Source organism: Argopecten irradians, chromosome 9, assembly GCF_041381155.1.
Source record: "Argopecten irradians isolate NY chromosome 9, Ai_NY, whole genome shotgun sequence".
NCBI lineage: Eukaryota > Metazoa > Mollusca > Bivalvia > Pectinida > Pectinidae > Argopecten > Argopecten irradians.
Window position 1 is genome coordinate 2,666,759 of NC_091142.1, and position 13,412 is coordinate 2,680,170.

Consider the following 13,412-nt stretch of genomic DNA (forward strand, 5'->3'; position numbering starts at 1 on the left):
TTTCTGGGACTAACACTATTTTCGGAAGATAGTTCGAAAAAAAAAAGATAAAGTGTTCGGATTTTATGTTCGTTGTGTAATAAAAAAAAAAAAAGGAACAAAAATAAAACAAAAATAACTGAGTGGGGATTTTGACAACAAATTGGGAGATTTATCTGCGTGACTAGCCATACCCAATATAAAGGCGTTAAGGAGTAATACTATTTTAGATTTATAATATTATTTTATTATATTTATGTATATATTGATTAGATGCTATAGGGACGTGAACCAATTGAAAAGGCCAACCAAACCTAAAACCTAAAAAACCACCCCCCTACCCCCAGTCTATCACAACGCAAAAAAAGGAACCCCCCACAACACCGGTTAATTACCATTTCTCACCCCATCGCCATCTCCACCCCCCGCACCCACCCCCCCCCACACGCACCCCCCCCCACCCCCTATAGACCAATCTTTCTAATCTCCCCCCTGATGTCCCGCCCCAAACTCCCTGGTCCCCCCCCCCCATCACCGTCACCCTCCCTATCCCCCGCTACCACTTAAAAACCACAAAAACCCACACCCACCACGCCCCCCCCAGAAAAAAACAAATAGTAATCATCTCCTATCTACAACTTCCCCCCGCTTCAGCCTCGGCCCCCCCCCCCCCAAAATTACCCCACTCACACACACCTCGGCACCCAACCACACCATCTAATCTAAAACCACCACCCCACACAACACACCACAACCAAAATAACAAATAAAAAAAAAATAATCAGTCTCCCCCCCCGCCCTTAGGCTCGACAATCCACCCCAAACACTCCTCCCCACTCGTTAAAAACAAGCACAATACAACAAAAAAAAACTACAAAAAACACAAACCGTTACCAAATCATAAAAAAAAAAAAAAGAAATAAAAAAAACAAAAAAAAAAAAGAAAACACCAAAAAAGAAAATAATCAGTGTTCCCCCCCCCAGCTTGAACCCAACTTGTTTATTTACATTGGTTCCCCCCACCTCTCCCATCTCACCCGAAAACCCAATATATTAATCATTCTTTTTATGACTTCCCTACAAAAATCCCACCCTCACCCGCCTCACCTCAACACAAACCACTACACACCAACCAAAAAATAAAACAAACAAAACCACACAAAAAAACAAAAAAATAAGAAAAAACCAAAAGCAAAAAAAAAAAAAACTAAACACAAAAAAAGAAAACAAAAAAAAAAAAAAACAACACACAAAAAACACAAAATACATTCACTCACCAAACTCACCCAATAAAAAAAAACGGTGTCCACCCCCCGCCCCCTCAAACCGACCCCCCTTCCGGACTATGACACCAACCACCCACCGCCCCACCCCCCAACAGCACATCATACGGTTTCTTGGCGCCCTTGACAGGTCAGTCGCTCGACCCCGCACGCAAGACATCCCCCTCGCCCTCCCCCCCCCCCCCCCCCCCCCCTGCCCTCTTCCACGGCCCACCCCCCACACTCCCCCTTCCCCATCCCCCCTCCCTGGTTCACCCCCAGCTAAGATGGGGACAAGCTCACAAGATTCTGACAAAGAACTTTTGTAAAAACAGACAACGCTTTTGCTACGGTGCAAGCTTTAAATAACTTTCCGCCCTCCCGCATGCGGTCTACATTGTTACGGATGCCTCGGCCATTCTTCTGTTAACCACTTCCTCCTCGTGGGTTCATCTCCCCCCCCGCATTCAACACAAAACCTACCTTAACTTTTACTTATCTGTCAAACTTTATACTAACGTACAGCAGGCTAAAGTAATTTTTGTCCCTCTTTTGCTGTGCCCAATTGACATAACGTAAAACAACCTTAACTTGTTTAACACTTATTAACCATAACCCTATTAGGCAAGCAAGTTCGATTTATCACTTCTGCCGCGCCTCCCCCTCGCATAGTATATACATTAACTTTGCACCTGATGTGTGACGTACCTTAAAACAATACGGTTACATATACGTCCTTATATGTAGTAATTGATAATCTCCACTCTAAACCCACACCCCTGATCACCAACCCCCTCCCCCACCCCCCACCCGCGTCCGCTACATACCTCTAACACCTAACTAGACACAAACTGCAAATTAACACCAACCACCTAGATAACCCAGCAAAACCAAAAACTAACCGCCTCATGACAACAACCAACAAAACACCAACTAAACCAGCTACTTAAAATACACCCACCACACACCCAACAACCACAATTACGACACCCACCCCAGAGCCCAAACCCCCTCAACAATCACATCGCAACCCAATCTTCTATAACCCCCAACCTCAAACACGCACCCAACATCTCTCCCCTCCAACCAAAAACTTCAACCCATTTCAAAACACCTGGTCCGTGGTCCGTCGTCCGCTGTCCGTCGTCCGTCGTCCATCGTCCGTCGTCGTCCGTAAACAATGCTTGTTATCACTATTTCTTAAAAACTGCTGCAGGGATTTTGTTCAAACTTCACATGGAGGGTCCCCTTGGTCCATAACAAGATGACAAGACTTGGAAAAAATAAGATGGCCGCCAGGCAGCCATCTTTGATTTTGGCAGTTGAAGTTTGTTATCGATATTTCTTGAGAACTACTGAAGGGATTTTGTTCAAACTTCACATGGAGGTTACCCTTGGTCCCAAGTTGTGCCATACAGATTTTGAGGCTGATCGGAAAAACAAGATGGCCGCCAGGCGGCCATCTTGGATTTTGATAGTTAAGGTTTGATATCCCTATTTCTCAAAAAGTGCTGAAGGGATCTTTCTCAAATTTAATATGTAGGTTCCCCTAGGGCCCTTGTTGTGCATATTGCATTTTTGGACCAATCGGTGAACAAGATGGACGCCAGGCAGCCATCTTGGATTTTGATAGTTAAAGTTTGTTATGGCTATTTCTCAGATAGTACTGAAGGGATCTGTCTCAAAATTCATATGTAGGTTCCCCTAGGGCCCAAGTTGTGCATATTGTGATTTGGGACCAATCGGTCAACAAGATTGCTGCCAGGCAGCCATCTTGGATTTTTATATTCAAAGTTTGTTATTGCTATTTCTCAGAAAGTATTGAATGGATTTTTCTCAAATTTCACATGTAGGTTCCCCTAGGGCCCTACTTGTGCATATTGTGATTTGGGACGGATTGATCAACAAGATGGCCGCCAAGGAGTCATCTTGGATTTTGATAGTTGAAATTTGTTACCGCTATTTCTCAAAAGGTACTGAAGCGATCTGTCTCAATTTTTAGCTCACCTGGTCCAAACGACCGAGGTGAGCTTATGGGATACCGCAGTGTCCGGCGTCCGGCTTCTGGCGTCCGGCGTCCGGCGTCTGTCGTCCTGCGTCTGGCGTCCGGCGTCCGTCAACAATCGACTTCTTCTCCATAACCGCTGGTCGGATTTCAATAAAATTTGACTGGTAGCATCCTTATGGGCTACTAACTGAAAATTGTACAAATGATGGGGCTGACCCCCCGGGGGCTAGAGGGTGGGGCCAAAAGGGGTCAATTTGGCTATTTCCATATAAACGACTTCTTCTCTGAAACCAAGCATGGGATAGCACCCATAATGCAATGGTAGCATCCTTATAGGGTGGGGATTCAAAATTGTACAAATGATGGGGGCTGACCCTCCGGGGGCCTGAGGGGCGGGGTCAAATGGGGTCAATTTGGCTATTTCCATATAAACGACTTTTTCTCTGCAACTAAGCATGAGATAGCACTCATAATGCAATTGTAGTATCGTTAAAGGGTGGGGATTCAAAATTGTACAAATGATGGGGCTGACTCCCGGGGGGGCTGAGGGGCGGGGTCAAAAGGGGTGAATTTGGCTATTTCCATATAAACGACTTCTTCTCTGAAACCAAGCATGGGATAGCACCCATAATGCAATGATATCATCCTTATAGTGTGGGGATTCAAAATTGTACAAATAATGGGGCTGACCCCCCGGGGGCCTGAGGGGCGGGGTCAAAAGGGGCCAATTTGGCTATTTCCATATAAACGACTTCTTCTCTGAAACTAAGTATGGTATAGCACCCATAATGCAATGGTAGCATCCTTATAGGGTGGGGATTCAAAATTGTGCAAATGATAGGGCTGACCTCCCGGGGGCCTGAGGGTCGGGGTCAAAAGGGGTCAATTTGGCTATTTCCATATAAATGACTTCTTCTCTGCAACTAAGCATGGTATAGCACCCATTATGCAATGGTAGAATCCTTATAGTGTGGGGATTCAAAATTGTGCAAATGATAGGGCTGACCCCCGGGGGGCCTGAGGGGCGGGGTCAAAAGGGGTCAATTTGGCTATTTCCATATAAATGACTTCTTCTCTGCAACTAAGCATGGTATAGCACCCATAATGCAATGGTAGCATCCTTGTAGGCTGGGGATTCCAAATTGAGCAAATGATAGAGCTGACCCCCGGTAGAACGAATAATCATACCCTGCCTCCACTCCGTTCCCGGCAGGGTATGAATTCCACCCCGTTACCGCTAGTGTTGCAAGCCCCGATGTTATCCACATCGGGCACTTTGAGACTGATAAAAATATATTTTCGGGTATTATCCTTATGTAACTGTATTGTTCTGACAACCATGATCAATATTCAATTCACAAACCTTTCGATTATAATCTTTCATCAAACTACTAGTGGTAAAATCCAAGGCAAACACAACACATGTATAATTCTGTTCAAATACGCCGCCATGTTTGATTTACCGGAAACCGTGACGAAATGAAACACTCAACAGGTAAAATATGTTTAAAAGTTTTAAAAGGCCAGCAAACTAAGAATAAATATGGCGAAACTGAACAAATGTAAGTATTATTAAGAATTAAGCAAAAAAGAATTTTTAAAGTTCATGTTAAAAACTTTGTAACATTTATTTCCTTCGTAGTGAAAATTTGTAGGTCATTCCATATATGGTACTAGGTGCCATATCTGGAGCGCGAGACTTTCTAACGAGAAGCATCATGGCGGCCAAGTGAGCCGTGTCGGGAGATGTGAGCCATTCAAAAGTGCTTCAAAACATAATTTAGACATGGAGGTGGGTAAATAAATAATCATTTTATGTTAAAAGTGTTTGATATTGTTGAATTTAATTAAAAAATTACATGACACACATGAAATGCAACATTTTCACCGCTGGATGTTTTGCAACATTACGGGCAATGGGACGGAATCGTAGCTCTGACGACGACCATCTGTCAGAAATCTGCCGTCCGTCGTTCAGAGCTACGTCATCGCAGCTAACCCCCGGGGGCCTGAGGGGCGGGGTCAAAAGTGGTCAATTTCCATATAAATGACTTTTTCTCTGCAACTTAAAATGGGATTGCGCTCATAATGCAATGGTTACATCCTTATAGGGTTTGGATTCAAAATTTTGCAAATGATGTGGCTGACCCCCCCGGGAGTCTGAAGGGTGGGGTCAAAAGGGGTCAATTTAGCTATTTCCATATAAACGACTTCTTCTCTGCAACTAAGAATGGAAGAGCACTTATAATGCAATGGTAGCATCCTTATAGGGTTGGGATTTGAAATTGTACAAATGATAGGGCTGACCCCCGGGGCCTTAAACGGCAATAGATGCGAGGTCAAAAAGGTCAATTAGGCTACTATTTTCATATAAATTACTTTGTCTCTGAACCTATGTATTGGATAGCATATTTGTATGGTATCAATAGCATCATTGTATGGTTGTTATTCAAAATTAAACTTTGGGAGTCAATTTTGCTTATTTTTCTAATTGTCAGATTCTTGTGATAATTACTAACAAAAAGCCAGGTGAGCGATACAGGCCCTCTGGGCCTCTTGTTATATGTAGTATGTTTGAAAAAGGTTTAAAAAGTAGAGAAAAGTTCCATCTTACCTTTGTAAGATATAGATCATTCTTTGGTGGGCGCCAAGATCCCTCTGGGATCTCTTGTTTGTTGATGAGTTGGGTATTGACAGCCATAGTTACTTTTGTGTTGATGAGGTGGGTATTGACAGCCTTAGTTACTTTTGTGTTGATGAGGTGGATATTGACAGCCATAGTTACTTTTGTGTTGATGAGGTGGGTATTGACAGGCATAGTTTCTTTTGTGTCGAAGAGGTGAGTATTGACAGCCATAGTTACTTGTGTGTTGATGAGGTGGGTATTGACAGCCATAGTTACTTGTGTATTGATGAGGTGGGTATTGACAACCATAGTTACTTGTGTGTTGATGAGGTGGGTATTGACAGCCATAGTTACTTGTGTGTTGATGAGGTGGGTATTGACAGCCATGGTTACTTTTGTGTTGATGAGGTGGGTATTGACAGCCATAGTTACTTTTGTGTTGATGAGGTGAGTATTGACAGCCATAGTTACTTGTGTGTTGATGAGACGAGGATTGACAGCCATAGTTACTTTTGTGTTGATGAGGTGGGTATTGACAGCCATAGTTACTTTTGTGTTGATGAGGTGGGTATTGACAGCCATAGTTACTTGTGTGTTGATGAGACGAGGATTGACAGCCATAGTTACTTTTATGTTGGTGAGGTGGGTATTGACAGTCATAGTTTTGTTCATTGTTCATTTTTGTACCTGCAAATTTTCAATACACCTTTAGAGTCAATTTAAGATTGAAAGAATGATAACTTAAATCCAAGGATAATGGTCTTCAATTAAGTCTCATCGAAATGTAGAAATGAATGTGATAATATGTGTCCTTAATTAGTGCAGATAGCTTAATATTAATACATAAAATAGATGTAATGGGGAACATCTACTCTCTGAATTATTACACCAAAGGAAAACATTTCTTACTGTATTCAAAATTCAAAAACAAGTTCAAGGGTTTGTGTAATTATATATATATATATGTAAAAAAGAACCGTGTCCATGTGATGGAGGAAAAAACTGTTTTATAGTTGTGTTTTCTTTTTATGTATATATATATATATAACTAATAAGAGATAAACTTATACATATCTGTGAGCTAGATAATTGTTTTGTGTAATAAGTGAAAAACATATTTATCTGTGAGCTAGATAATTGTTTTGTGTAATAAGTGATAACTCATACATATCTTTGAGCTAGATAATTGTTTTAAAATCAGGATTATTTGTGCAAATTACAAAAGGTGTTTGTAAAGATATTCAACTAAATACGGAATCCAATGGAATTTGTTTGCTTTATGATGTCAGATGAGATGACGTTTTTTTGTTGCAGTGGAGGAGTAAAATTTACCAATCTATCTAAGGACCAAGGTATGTATTACCTTACAAGTGTGAGTAGATAATGATATCCCCTACCAATCTTATACAACCTGTAACTTACACAATATAAGAAATTATAAAGTGAAATCAAGCTGGAAATCTGCTTTGATTGTTCAATCTTGACTTTAGACACCATGATTTCACAGCACTGAATGAGATTTCAAGCCCACCATCATCAACTTTGTGGTTGAATGTTTCAGCCCTGAGTTAATGATAATAACTTGCCCACTGTTATGATAATAACTTGCCCTCTGTTATGATAATAACTTGCCCTCTGTTATGATAATAACTTGTCCTCTGTTATGATAATAACTTGTCCTCTGTTATTATCATAACTTACCCTGTTATAATAACTTGCCCACTGTTATAATAAATTGCCCACTGTTATAATAATAACTTTAGGGCTGAAACGATTAGTCGAATAATCGGAGGCGATTAGATTAATGAAGCTAATTGCTGATAATCGATTAAAGATTTTATTAATCGTTAATCGTAACATGCATAGCCAGTGCATTGTAAGCTGACTAAACACGTTGACAGATCATGGATTTCTGAGTAAGCCATTCCGACTGGAGTTTCATCTCTTTTTGTACATGTTTTGAACTCAACAAAGCATATATGATGTGAGAGATACTTGTTAAATTACGTCTCTGTGGAAGTTAAAGTCATTAATCAATGAAAAAGTGGATGTCATGAGAAAGCTTGCAACACGCTGTTCGCCAATTTTCACTAGCGATCGACTCCATGTTGTTACGTCACGGGGGCCTAATCGCCGCCGGGACGCTCGGGAGCGGAAGGAGCAGTAATCTTGAACATTTAGATTCTACTATTGCATGTGTTTATCATATAAAAAGAATGTTTTTGTTCATATTCTAATTGAATATAAGAGTTGTTGATTTATTTTGTTTTTTTGATCACGGAAATAAAAAAGTTCATTGACGAAAATTTGGTCATGTTGCTCCATGGCGATCCAGATTTGGTTGATTAGTCGTAGGTGTGAAGGTCACGTCAAAACAGCGGGTTAGCAGACTTGATTTAAACGATGTTACGGAAGACAATACAGGAACGGAATTCAGAGCTTATTTGGGATAAAATACGTTTGTTTTGTCAATAAATCTATTCTTATTTGTTGGTAGGCTTATATTATATAAGGCATGTCCTCTGCCATATTATACGGTAGGTGTTATTATTAGTTGATAACAAAACATGGCGGACGTTTTCAGTAGTCAGTACGTAGTGAAACAATATAATTGCCTTCAATTCAAACGATTAATCGATTAGTAATCGATTACATGTGACCGAATAATCGAATACAAAAATTACTAATCGTTTCAGCCCTAAATAACTTGCCAACTGTTATAATACTAACTTGCTCTCTGTTATGATAATAACTTGCCCTCTATTATTTTGATAACTTCCCCTGTTATAATAACTTGCCCACTGTTATGATAATAAATAGCCCACTGTTATAATAATAACTTGCCCACTGTTATAATAATAACTTGCCAATTGTTATGATAATTACTTACCCACTGTTATAATTATAACTTGCCCACTGTTATAATACTAACTTGCCCTCTGTTATGATAATAACTTGCTCTCTATTATTTTGATAACTTCCCCTGTTATAATAACTGTTATGATAATAAATTGCCAATTGTTATGATAATTACTTACCCACTGTTATGATAATAACTTGCCAATTGTTATGATAATAACTTGCCCACTTTTATAATAATTACTTGCACACTGTTATAATAATAATTTTCCCACTGTTATGATAATAAATTGCTCACTGTTATGATAATAACTTGCCCACTTTTATAATGTTACTTGCCCTCTGTTATAATAATAACTTGCCAATTGTTATGATAATTACTTGCCCACTGTTATAATAATTACTTGCACACTGTTATAATAATAACTTGCCCACTGTTATAATAATAACTTGCCCACTGTTATGATAATAACTTGCCCACTGTTATGATAATAACTTGCACACTGTTATAATAATAACTTGCCCACTGTTATGATAATAACTTGCACACTGTTATAATAATAACTTGCACACTGTTATGATAATAACTTGCCCACTGTTATAATAATAACTTGCTCACTGTTATAATAATAACTTGCCCACTGTTATGATAATAACTTGCACACTGTTATAATAATAACTTGCCCACTGTTATGATAATAATTTGCCCTTTGTTATGATAATAATTTGCCCTTTGTTATGATAATTACTTGACCTCTGTTTCAGCGTACAGGTTCCAGGAGAATCTTCTTAAAACCATGGTACAGATAGAGAACACATTCTTTGATCTCGCCAAGCAGTCCAAACAAAACTGTTTAGTTATTTGTGATCGAGGTCTCAAAGACGCTTCAGCATGTAAGTAGACATGTTCAATGATTGATGTTTACCTGACACCACTAACGACCCCTAAATATCAACACCAACATCCGTCAACAATTTACAGTGGAACTTTCCTTAACTGATCATGGTTGGTGCATAGAATTTTGGCCAGTTTAGAGAGGGTTCAGTTTCGAGAAGTGAACCTTATATTGACTATTACCATCCGAATATAATTTGGCCACCTCATGAAAATACTACATGTGCTAAATAGTGTTATTACTGATCGATATTATAGTAGAGTGCATTGTTCAGGGTGCCTTTCTTTGACCAACTCTTTTCTTATAAAATAGTATTTGTTCTTGACATTTTTTGAAGAAAAGGCCTACTAGGCTATTGTAACCGTGGATATTTTGGCGAGTGCTTTATTTGGCGATTTGCATGCATAAACCTTTCACGTTTACAATTAGTGCTGGAACGGTTAGTAAAAATGCCAACCCGTTATCCGGATCAGATTCACCGAACCGTAACCGGATAACCGTTCAATTTTGTAGCTGTTTAAGTAACGTAACAATCCTACATCGATGCCATGAATTTGTCATACTTCGTCTGGATTCCACAACAATCGTTCATATCTTTCAGGAAACACTCATTTAACACGAAGAATTATTGCTTAATTACTGAATTAGATTTATTTTGTTTGTTTTAATAAAACCATGACGGTGAATGGGAATCGGTGTAAACACTTACAATGTCAAAATAGGCCTACTTCCTGCACATGGTTTCGTTTGCACACGGCACTTGTGCACATCACACTCACTGCAACGTTTGCATAGAAGCCAAGTAACACCTACATGTATAAGCGTTTTAGTGACGACCCAGTTTCCGATAACAACACTGTTGTCGTAACACTTTTAATTTCATTACAAAATTGTGCCTCTGAAAGCATATATACTTGATACTATTGGCAAAGACAATTGGTAGTACAAGAATTTCATTACTTTGGGGAGTATTTTTACCGTACAAAATGTATATGGCGGTTATCGGATAGCTTAAATGCTAACTGGATACAAGCTGAAACCGAACCGTGAACCGGTTATCCGGATACCCGTTCTAGCACTAATTACAATATCTAATATAAAAATTAAGGACCTTTGTTTCGGTCCATATGGTGTTATGTCACGGACTTGTAGAATTTAACATGATAATTTCTGTAAATTTTACCTTCCATTTTTTATATATTTTTATTTTGATCATTTCTTCACCTACCAGAGTTGTTTTTGGGTCACCTGAGACAAAGTCTCAAGTGAACTATTCTGATTGCCTTTTGTCCGTCATATGGTGATAAACAATTTACATTTTCATCTTCTTCTTCAAAACCACTGAACCAAATTCGTTGAAATTTCGCAGAAACCTTCCATGACTTAAGGTCAACTATAATTGTGAATTATATGGTCCCAGCCCCCCAGGGCCTAAGGAGTTGGGCCAAAAGGGGTCAAAAAGGCTAAAATTTGAAAAATCGTCTTCTGAAATTCCAGATATAGTATAATCAAATACACTTCATAAATAGATGGGTCTTAACGTCCTTTACGAAAGGTGTGAATTATATGACCCTGGGATCTAGCGTTGCCGTCCGGGGAGGGGGTCAAGTTTACTATAGTGTATATGGGGAAAACATGTTTTAGAGCATTTTTTAGTCATTTGTTATACGAAATGAGTCAAATGTTGTCAGAAGTATCAGTATGAGATGGTGGTTGAACTTTGTTACCTTACTGACACCCAGGGGTCTGAAGGGCGGGACCAAAAGTGGCCGAATAGGTTTTATGTTATGTAACCATTAAAATTTCAAAAATGTTCTAAATTTCCAGAAACGGTATATACAAATAAGAAAAGCTGGAGTACCCGGGAAAAAAACTATCGACCATCAGTCAGTACCTGGCAACTGCCCCACATGGGATTCGAACCCGAATCCCAGAGGTGAAGGGCTTGTGGTAATATGGTAACAGGGGTCTGAAGGGCAGGACCAAAAGGGGCCAAATTGGTGTCTGTTTCACTATGCAACCATTTAAACTTTAAAAATCTTTCTTCTCAGATTCAACAGATAGCATAATCTAATTTCCTTCACATAGAAAGCTCACAAAGTCCTTTCAAATAAAATTGAATTAAATGACTCTTAGGTCCCTGGATGTCTCTCCCTTGGGGAGGTAATGAACTTTATTTAGTCTACAAGCCATTTTATTGGATAGCAGTTAGATATGATGGTCCTGACTGACATATAATACCAAGGTAAATGGAGACTCAGGTGACCATCAAGGCCTTTTGTGCCTCTTGTTCTGATAACATGTGTGTTAAACACAGGTAGTGATATTGTCTACGAGACAAACAGTAAAATATATTGTGTATCTGACCCTGTGTGAACATTTTATATATCTGTAGATGTTGACAAAGATGACTGGGAGAAAATGAAGAAAGAAAATAATTGGGATGAGGTTGATATTCGGGACAACCGTTACAATCAAATCATTCACATGGTGTCGGCTGCTAATGGAGCGGAACCATTTTACACTGTGGCTGGTCACAAAACGAGACACGAAGACTTAGAGGGTGCCCGTCAGCTCGACAAAATTACAGCAGCGGTAGGTCTACTTGTTTTTAGCTCAGATATCAGAAATCTTTGGTGGTTATCTGCCTTTCCTTCTGTAATCAAAGTACCAAGCAATCTTTCTCTTATGCATGGGTTCCCTTAGGACCTAGTGGTGCAGTCACTAGTAAACTCTATTTAAGCATTGGTTGTCATATTTTTGACATGCATTGGTGTGTAACATACATTGAGTGTTCTAGCATATATAGCCAAATTCCATGTTAGCGCACCATGATAGATATGCTAGAACACGCAATGTATGTTACACATTAATGCATGTCAAAAATGTGACAACCAATGCTTATATTTACCTTTAAATAGGCATTCCTGTTATAAAAAGAAAAAGAGTGAAAAATAAAGTATGAAAATAAAAGTTATACGTTTGTATAGTGAAAAAATGTCATTTGATGGAACAGCCAATAATTTGGCGGGAGAGAGTCAAGTTCTTGTAACTTCCTGTGTGTTGCCTGTGTGCAGACAACTGACTAAACAATAACAATAGATGAAAGAGTCCCATCGATTTAACAGGATAAACAACGATATGTACAACATTTCAATCAATTTCAAATATCTTCATAAGAATATATTTCCATATTGATTCACTTTCGAAATATGTTATATTCTTCAGTGAATTATCGTAATGACGTAAAACCCAGTCATTTCTTGACCTTTTGAACTCTGATTGTAATATTATTACACCAGAGCCTAACTGCCATTGTTAATACTAAAAAATATACATTGGGCTTAGTAGCAACATATAGGTACTATGCAGTGGAAATGTAAAATATAGTGAACTGAAATATCCTGTGTATAACAAAAAGGTGTTAGAAGTTTTCTGAAATTGATACAATGACTGACCTAGTAACATTCAAATTCCAAATGCCAACGACTATGGATGTGAATATCTTCCCTTCAAAATTTACATATTTCAAAGGGGAAAAGGACTATTTTCTTGTGTTTGATCTATGGTCACAACAGAATCTACAGTCAATAAAATGTTTTATTGCAAGACACAAAATAAGAATATTTCTAAAAATAGAATCCAGATAATTATCTAGACATTAAATTGATATTTACAGGCGTGGGTAGGTCATCCCTATTTTAATGTGAAGACATTAAATTGATATTTACAGGCGTGGGTAGGTCATCCCTACTTTGATGTGAAGACATTAAATTGATATT

At 38.9% G+C, this 13,412-nt stretch overlaps 1 protein-coding gene across 1 annotated transcript in view; it reads left to right on the forward strand.

Moving 5' to 3' along the window:
• LOC138331091 (TRPL translocation defect protein 14-like) overlaps positions 1-13,412 on the forward strand; it is a 69,211-nt gene that overhangs the window by 25,468 nt on the left and 30,331 nt on the right. Inside the window, exons 4-6 of the mRNA XM_069278549.1 lie at positions 7,170-7,227; positions 9,500-9,628; positions 12,026-12,225. Coding sequence (XP_069134650.1) covers positions 7,170-7,227; positions 9,500-9,628; positions 12,026-12,225 — 387 coding nt within the window. The remainder of the gene's footprint in view (positions 1-7,169; positions 7,228-9,499; positions 9,629-12,025; positions 12,226-13,412) is intronic.